The 8,816-nt window shown below is 41.1% G+C and overlaps 1 protein-coding gene across 1 annotated transcript in view; it reads right to left on the bottom strand.

Annotated features, from left to right (window-relative positions):
• Nucleotides 1–8,816, bottom strand: part of MCM8 (minichromosome maintenance complex component 8) — a 15,177-nt gene that overhangs the window by 1,294 nt on the left and 5,067 nt on the right. The window contains exons 8-17 of the mRNA XM_010023133.1: nucleotides 8,561–8,712; nucleotides 7,285–7,483; nucleotides 6,780–6,810; nucleotides 6,099–6,239; nucleotides 4,257–4,398; nucleotides 3,452–3,647; nucleotides 2,978–3,191; nucleotides 1,859–2,068; nucleotides 1,069–1,145; nucleotides 420–609 (exon numbers count right to left, since the gene is read on the bottom strand). Of these exons, the coding sequence (XP_010021435.1) occupies nucleotides 420–609; nucleotides 1,069–1,145; nucleotides 1,859–2,068; nucleotides 2,978–3,191; nucleotides 3,452–3,647; nucleotides 4,257–4,398; nucleotides 6,099–6,239; nucleotides 6,780–6,810; nucleotides 7,285–7,483; nucleotides 8,561–8,712 (1,552 nt within the window). The remainder of the gene's footprint in view (nucleotides 1–419; nucleotides 610–1,068; nucleotides 1,146–1,858; nucleotides 2,069–2,977; nucleotides 3,192–3,451; nucleotides 3,648–4,256; nucleotides 4,399–6,098; nucleotides 6,240–6,779; nucleotides 6,811–7,284; nucleotides 7,484–8,560; nucleotides 8,713–8,816) is intronic.

Below are 8,816 nucleotides of genomic sequence, written 5' to 3'. Positions count from 1 at the left end.
ATGAAAACCCCAAAGGTCAATCAGAAACGTCACTGCACTGCTGAAGTAGAACACAGACACCACAAGAGTCTAAATTTGGGAACAGAAATAGGTGTCCCCTGGGGAGCCAGAGGAAGTAGATGACACTGAAACCAAAATTGCCTTTCATAAACAAAGCAGAATCTTGTTAAGGACCAGAAGTCGAACCAGTCCTTACTAGTGCAAGGAGCCATTACTGTCAAGCAGCTAGTAATATTAGCAAGGTTAACAAACAAAGGCAATTGAGGAAGATTGTTCAGCCTACAAGCAGCAAACACTGCTTACTTCTGTTCATTGCAGAAGCACAACAGATCTGCCTTTTCTTCTTTCCATTTTGCAATAAATCATTTTGACTGATCTTGCAGTTTATTGCAGAAGAAATGCTCAATTTCCCAACTTACCCGTATCTGCAGCTCTTTCGCAATCTGCCGAAGCTGTTGCAAGTCAAAGAGGTTGTTATAAGTTCTCTCTGCAATACTGTTAAGGGCAGAAATAAGTCTTTTTGCTTGTGACCGATTGCTCATCCCAGACCCATGCTGTGAACGCTCAAAGTCCAGTTTTCCAAACTCATCAGAGTAGGTTCCCAGCATGCTAAAAATACATTTAGAACAAGATCAACAGGAGGGAAAAGCAAGAGTGCATCAGTTTGCTTCCTGATACATAACCTCTTGAGGAAGCTTTCAGAAGCCACATAAAAAACCATCCCCTGGTAAGAAAGTCACTATCTAGGGAACATAGACTAAGCATCTGTCCAAACCACTTTTAAAGTTAAATTGTTCAACTGCAACAACAGAGAGTAATTACACAAGAGAAAACCTTTGGCAGTACCTCATGTCTAATTTACTCTGCACAGATCTATGTAACTACTACAATGATAAAACTCAAAGGCCTAAGCAATCATTGTCAACTTAGGGTTTTTAAAGAGCAAACAAATCTGAATATTGGCATGATGGGCCTAAATTTGATAAAGTAATTTCTTCACTGTGTTTGTGTATCTGTGTTAAAATGAATAGCACTGTGATACTTTATTTTTAAAGCAGTGTGTATTACCTGTATTTCATTATTTCTATTACATCCTCAGCATCTTCCTTGGTAGATTTCTCTCTTAATTCCAGCCTTGATCGTGCCTTTAAAACAAAACAAAATTATCCCACAAAGGTATATTTAAGATATATTATGGCCAATGTGAGAAAAGGCTGCACTCCATAAGAAGCACAAATTTCAGGAGCAGAGATGGAACCTAAGCCTGCAGGATTTAGAAGAAGATTTCTCTATTTTTCAATAGTGTTTCCATGTCATCTCCTGTATACTCACATTATTAGGCTGTAGCTTGGAGTTTATTTGCAGCAGTTTCAGTTCAAGATGGGCAGCAGCTTGTTCCTGACTGCACCTACCTTTTCTCTTCTTGGGAGAATGTGATAGATTCTCTTTCACAGACTAGTTTGGGTTGGAATGCACTTTTAAAGGCCATCCAGTCACACGCCCCCCACCACAGGCAGGGACACCTTCCACTAGACCAGGATTGCTCCAAGCCGCATCCAACCTGTCCTTGAACACTGCCACGGATGGGGCAGCCACAGCTTCTCTGGGCAACATGTGCCAGGGCCTCAGCACCCTCATAGTAAAGTAAATTTACACCCCATCAAGAGTGTTTTACTTTATAAGAGGCCTTAAGCAATAGCAGCTGTTAAGCATTTGCAAGTCTCTTGCATTCTAACTTTCTTGTTAACACAACAAAAACACAGCAGTGAATAAGCTGTCAAAAACTATAGGGTATCAGTAGCAGTTTAGGAATAATCTCTTTGCTTTCAATCCCTTCAGTATTACAGCTTGCATTTACCTCTGTAAGTCGTATCAGTGACTCCAGCTGCCTTGTGGTGATTGGGGTGCTGTCTGCTCCTTGGTTCTGTTTCCGGAGCTCAAGGTAGAATTCCTGAAGGACCTGAGCAGCTTCTGGAGATAAATTGGGGTGAACGTACTGCCGAGCATATCCAATGTACTTCCTCAGCAGCTGATGTGGAATGGCATCAAAGTTTTCTCCTGGTAAGATCTAACCCAATTATAAAGAGCTTAAATTTCTGTCTGTCGGAACCCTATAGAATACAGTTTTTCATATAAAATCTTGCCTCCTCTATGCTTTATCTGGTGAAATCTTCACTGGAAGGGTTTTAGTGCTTCATATATGAGCTGTGTATTTTAAAAGTCCAGACACTAGGCTTAGACATGTAATTAAACACATTTGGCCATCTCAGAAAAAGCACCTAAAGCTTCTTGTTTGCAGTAAGTGCCAAATAAAACAGAAAATCCAATTTAACCAATCGTTATAACGTACAGCTCCACAGATAAAACCATCACTGCTGATATCCCATTCCCAAAAGTGCATGGGTTTAGCTGCAGAAGGGGATATTTCTCCCAAGACTTGGCATTTGACAGCATCAGCCCTCAAAAAGATCACTTAAGTTCAACAAGGAATATGCTTCGTCTCCTCTAATCCCCAAATCTGTCATGAGCTGCAGATGCCCAAGGATTTGTTTACACACTGCTTTATTCTGATTCAGTACTTTACAGCACATCATGTTATATCAGATTATTGTATCCAGTCTAGTTCTGTAGCTTTTCATTGAACTCTAACACAGCAGATTTGCTTTAGAGCATTACACACAAATTGTCTTCTCACTACCACAACTGAACCCAGCTTGGCTAATAAATTCTGTGTGGAGATGAAGATGGCTTAGGCACATCTTTAGCAGCTCCAGCAGGGTGGGTAACATTAGCTGCAGTGGACAGTTATTAGAAACTGGTGGCTGGAGCCTTAAATGTTGCTTTAATGCAGAGCAAATTATTCTGAGAAGAATGAGAGTGGGAGACTGAGGGCATCCAGCAAGTCAGGCTTGCCTAGGTCCCAACACCAAGAACATCACAGGAAGGGGCACAGCAACAGTCACAGGACAAGTCCTACCTTTAGTCTTTCCAGCAGTGGTCGATCTGAAGTGGCTTCGAGAATAGAGCGATCCTGTGTGTTGGTACGAGTCACGACAGCACTGCTGCACACTGCCTGCTTCCCAGCACGGATTGCCATCACATGCTCAGACAGCAAGTGATCGTGGTCTTCATTTGGGGTGTCCAGCAAAATGAAAACTAGATCAAATCTCGACAGCAAAGCACTTCCCATTCTAGAGTAGAGATAAGAAAACCACAGTGCTCGTAAAGAAGCAGCTCTGCTCCACTTCAAAGACACTTAAAGAATCTTGTCCCATTATTCAGAATGAAATAGAACAACATTTTCTCTCTCAAAAGCCATGAAAATTAAGTATTACACTAAGTTTGTGTTCAAGCTCCAGGAAACTAGAAAGCAGTTATATACAAGCTTGCAGAGTACAAGCATCTGCTCCTCATGATGAACTGTATAAACAACATTTCAGAAAGTACTCACTTTAAGTTCTCAGACACAGTTTTGGCTTTGTTATAATGTCCTCCAACTGGGTTTGCTGCAGCAACAATAGATGTCCGAGCTGGCAGACTGCAAACAATGCCAGCTTTGGCAAGGCTGATACTTTGCTGTTCCATGGCTTCCAACAAAGCCTGATGCTGGTTTCCCATCTTATCAAATTCATCTATTCCACAAATTCCTGGAAACAATTAACAACAGAACAAAGACTTACTACAGAATGCATTAACTGATGGATGAGTGCATGTTACAATCCAGTGCTATATCAGAAGCCCAACCCAGAGTTTTAGGGACTGCAGGAGACATTGCACCAAGTATCAATTTCAGCAAGGGTTGTTTTCCTTTCACGGTGCTGCAGCTGAACCATTATGCAGTTGGCCTGGCTTATGGAAGCAGTGTCTTGATCAGCCATTAAGATGACAAAGCAAGCTTTTTAAAAATATAAATAGATGACATCTTGTAAGCAGCTATTTTTCAAAACCAGTAAGAGTGCAACAGCTGCCATTAAGTTAGAGAATTCTCAACAAGGAAATCCTAGTTCTTTGGCATAGTAAGTAAGGCTCATTTGTGAACTGCAGAACTCCAGTTTCATATACATCCTAAGTCCTAAGAAAGCAGAAACCACCTCCAGAGAGGCTCAGAACTTCTCAAGGTGTGGAAAGCCAGTATCACACTTCAAATTTACCTTTTTAGTCCACAGTTATGCAAGCACTGTAGTTAATCACTCAGTAACACATACACCCACCCTGCATATGCGGTCACATTAAACCTGTAGCGTTACATGTATTACCTTGATCTCCAAGCACTAAAGCACCAGCTTCTAAGGCAAAATCTCCGGAAGCACCATCTCTAGACAGTGTAACAGTCAGGCCAGAGCTGGTGGAAGTGTTCCCACAAACATACACACCTCGAGGAGCAACATTGCACACTGCCTAGAAGAGAAGTAAGTACTTTTTTCCCTCCCTCAAGATGAAGAATTTCATAAACCTTATTCTAGAGAAACAATTCAAAATAAACATAAATCTGTTTCTTTCTCCTTAACATGGCTCAACACTAAAGTTGTATGTCTTTTGGGGTTGCAAGGCATTACTTCTGCAAAACAGTAGGAATAACTTTGATCACAATACTTGCAGCAGAGCCGTATCTACTGTGTTATCAAAACTGCTAGGACCTTGGGCACAGCACTTGCTTTCTGTCACAGAACTGCAGATACATGGTTTCTATATCTTCAGACCCCAAGGTCTATTCAGACTAATATCTTGTCCTAGTGCCCAACATGCTGCTTCAGAGGAAGCATGCATAGTTCTCCCCACAACTAGGGCATAAAGGACAGTGCTAGTCTTCTCTATGACCCTAGCATTGAGAAAGCAGCCTGCTATTTGAAATAAGAACTAGAAAAGCATGGTAAGCTTGAACACAGACACACTACAGTTAAATTTGCCTAGAATACAGTTCCAAGTGGATTCTCTCAGTAAATCTCTAGTTTCTGGTGCCTGTTTTAAAGATAACACCCAATGTGTTTTGTTCAATACCAGATATGTGACAGGCACCAAGTATTACATAAAAAAACCTAAGCACCCAACCAAACAAAAAGCCCTGGCTCTTACACAGCTTTGCTTTTCTCCTTGGGATTTTTTTTCCTGTCATAGTGATGACATAGGAGCCTTGTCTCAGGGTCTTATCTGAGGAAGAGATCAGTAGGTTTTCTTGAGTGGCATTCAGCTGTTTAGTAGCAATGTAGAAAAACAAATCATCTGCTGTATGCCAGAGAGTCCCAATTCAATGGAAAAAATACCTGAAAAATTTGTTTGCCAAATGCTTGCATACAAATCCATCACTTCCAGTCATTGCAATTTATATCCTAACATAACATGTGCACATTAGAAAGACTCTGACTTTTAAAATGAGGTATGCAGTGCTGCAGGACCCAGGTGAAATCTGTCCCTCTGGCACTTCACAGTAACCATGGGAAAAGACATGGAGCTTTAAAACCATTTGGTTTAAGGTGAAAAAAAAAATATTACTAACAGATTTTATCACAGCCATGCAGAAGTGTTCACCAAAATTCAAACCCAAACACAGCAGCAGGTCTCTCTCCTAAAAAGCTGAGATCTGTGCTAGCAACACAGCAGGTAAGAGAATGGAGGTAAGGCAAGAGAATGGAAGTAAACCTCACAGAAGGTGAGTGACATGATATTTAAAATTGCATTAGTTCCAAGACTGTACTTTCTTCATTTAGCTAGTCCATTGTCAAATAAAGTTAGGAGGGAGTAAAACTCCTCACTAGGGAAAAGGATTGGTGAAAAAAACCACCAACCAACCCCAACTATATAAGGGCAGGACAGCAAGCCTACGTTTGAAAAGCCACAGGCTTGACCAAGTATGCCTGCTTTGGTAAGTGTTTTAACAGGCCTGACTCCTTCAGCAAGGCTCCTTGGAAGCAGAGGACAGCAATGGACCCCTTTGGGTTCTAGCCTATATTTGAGGTGTCCTACATTAAAAGGTAGTTCTAGCCAGACTCAAGCAACCCTTTGGTCTTGGCACAGCTATCCTAACATGGTTACAAGGAGTCAAGATATCAGGGAATTAGAAAAAAAATACAATCACACAATAGAAATAAATCAAGACTTACTTGCAACATTTGACTTTTTCCTAATCCTGGATCTCCAACAACTAGAACATGTGGATCTCCTCGCACTGGGATTCTGTTCTTGTCATCTACAAACTTCTGACATCCTCCAAATAATGCCAGGGCCAAACCTGCCTTTACAATCTGCAGTGGTACATACCAACACTTGTAAGTATTTGATCATGGTGACCAGTACTGACAGCTCACTGGTATTGGCCATAACAACACTTTCCTTCTGGATGGCTGAACTCAAAGAGTATAAGGCTGCCACCTCCTTGTCACTGAAAGTGACTGAGTCACAGTCATCTGCAAATACATCCCCTGCTCCTTCTCTCCACCCCAGATAAGCTTTATAAATCATAGAATGGTTTCGGTTAGAAGGGACCTTAAAGATCATTCAGTACTAACCCCCCAGCCATGGGCAGGGACACCTTCCACTAGACCAGGTTGCTCCAAGCCCCTGTGTCCAACCTGGCCTTGAACACTGCCAGGGATGGGGCAGCCACAGCTTCTCTGGGCAACCTTATGCCAGGGTCTCACCACCCTCACAGGGAAGAATTTTCTCCTAATGTCTAATATAAATCTCCCCCTCATCAGCTTCAAGCCATTCTCCCTCCTTTAGGAGTTTACTGCAGCATAAACTTTTCAAACTGAAGTTGCAAGCAGAGCTGTTAAATTACTTACCTCATGGCCATAGATTGCAGGACAAAGAGAGCTGAAAAACAAAGAAGACTGTAACCTAAGGGAAATATAAATCTTGTGGAAGAGTACTTCTCTGTCTGAACTGAGGGTCCTGCACACACTCTGCTCAATTCTTGCAACTCTTTCCTCTTCAGTTGAAAAGCAGAGCGAAGAACAAAGCCATACTCGTGAGTTGAATATATTCAGTGAGGAGCAAAATTAATTCATTGCTTTTTTTACCCATAGCTTTCTGTCTCAAGGTTGAACTAAAACACTCCCAACTTCCTTGTATCCTCAAATCCCCCTCAAAGTTACAACATCCCAACTGCAACACTTTCCCTTCTTCCCAAGCTCTTTGACCACTGAAGTTTTTTACATCTTTGTGGTATCTGTTGCACAAGCCTTAAATGTTTCATAGCTTTAAGATTAGCTGTCATGTTTGTCTGAAGGTGGTCATGCCGATTCAGAAATCTAATCCTAGACCTAGTGGAGGTCTGACACAACTTACTTCACGATGAGCCTGAACAGGTTTTCCTCAGCTTGAATTTCTTGAACAGCATAGAGGTCTTTAAGTGAAAACTCCATGAACGATCTCTGAGAAGTCTCATCATCAAAACTCTTTGTTTTTTGTCCTTTATTGTTGCTGACAGAATTGGCCTCAATGTACAACAGAAACATACACTTGTCAGTCTTACTTTTCGAAGCTCCTGTTAGAAAAATTGAGAAAGAATGAAGGAATATTTTTTCTATCATTAAGTACCAAAGTTATTTACAAATCGCATAGGATAATTCAGAAATAACAAGTTCCGCCATGTGCAAAATGTTTGTATTTAAGGAATTGAACATCTGCATTTTCAAAAAAATGATGAAAAGTAAGTTTCTGGTTACATTCGTTCTTCAAGTTCCCTCTATCTAGGTACACAATAAAATATTCTGCTGGATTAGGAGGGTATATGTATGTAGAAAAAATTCTCTCCCAGAATAAATGAAGTTTTCCAGGTCTTTCAAACTATTACATTATTTTAGTCAAAGAAAAGTTGAATACAAAATGTTCCCACTCAATATTCAGAGGGGGAAAAAATCCACAGTGCTGAATAATTAAACATGTAGCTTAATAATTATTTATTTTCTATATCCCCCAATGATTACTTAGCAGAGAATGTGGTCCCACACTAAATCAGTACTGCATTTCTCTGCAATATATTCTATTACAGCTGTGTGCAACATAACTCCTCACTTTGAGGAAAAAAAAGAAGAAAGAAAAAGAAGTTGTAAGATTTCTCCAGGGACCATTGAATTAAGAAAGGGAATACTCCTTCACAACAGAGTGACAGCTTTCCTGTCATTCAAAGGAGACCTTGAAAGGAAAAGGTTAAGCAAACAATGACTCTCAGTGAGACTTCAGGAAATAAGGATATCCCTGCTGTGTTAGTGCTCCAGAGAAGGCTTTCCTATTAGCTGACACACTAAAACATCCTATGTCAGACTGGTACTTAAGATTCAGGTCAATAGCTGTGTCTAGACCAGCAGGTTTTGAACCCCAGCATGTCACTGATGGAGGTCTGTGGGCATTGGAGACAGTGCTCCTCTTGGACAGCACTGTGCCTGGCTTTTGTCAGAATAACTGCTTGTTATAAAACTCTGACAACTGCTGAAGAAACACACACTTAACACATCTACAATTTTGAGGCTCACATTAAGGGGAATGGTTGTTGTTGTTCTTCCCTTATCACTAGAAACAACACTGCCCTAGGAAAAAGATGTTCTCAGGTGACGTGTTTTACCTTCCTCAGTGCTCGACACTTTTACTATCCCTGTAATAGTGACCACATCTCCTGGGACACAGCTATCCACAAGATCTTGAACGAGTTCACATTCAATTGTGCGGGGGATTCGCCCTGCTTCTTGCTGATCATCTGCCATGAGCTCCTGCACCCTGCAAAACATGAGGTGAGTGCACAATCCATGCATAACATTTCCAATTCAATTACAGCACACAAGACCTGCAGCTGTATGCTTCCAACCAATCTGGAAGGGAGA

This window comes from Nestor notabilis, unplaced genomic scaffold (assembly GCF_000696875.1).
Source record: "Nestor notabilis isolate BGI_N333 unplaced genomic scaffold, ASM69687v1 scaffold13810, whole genome shotgun sequence".
Taxonomy (NCBI): Eukaryota; Metazoa; Chordata; class Aves; order Psittaciformes; family Psittacidae; genus Nestor; species Nestor notabilis.
This window is presented reverse-complemented; position numbering and strand designations above follow the sequence as displayed.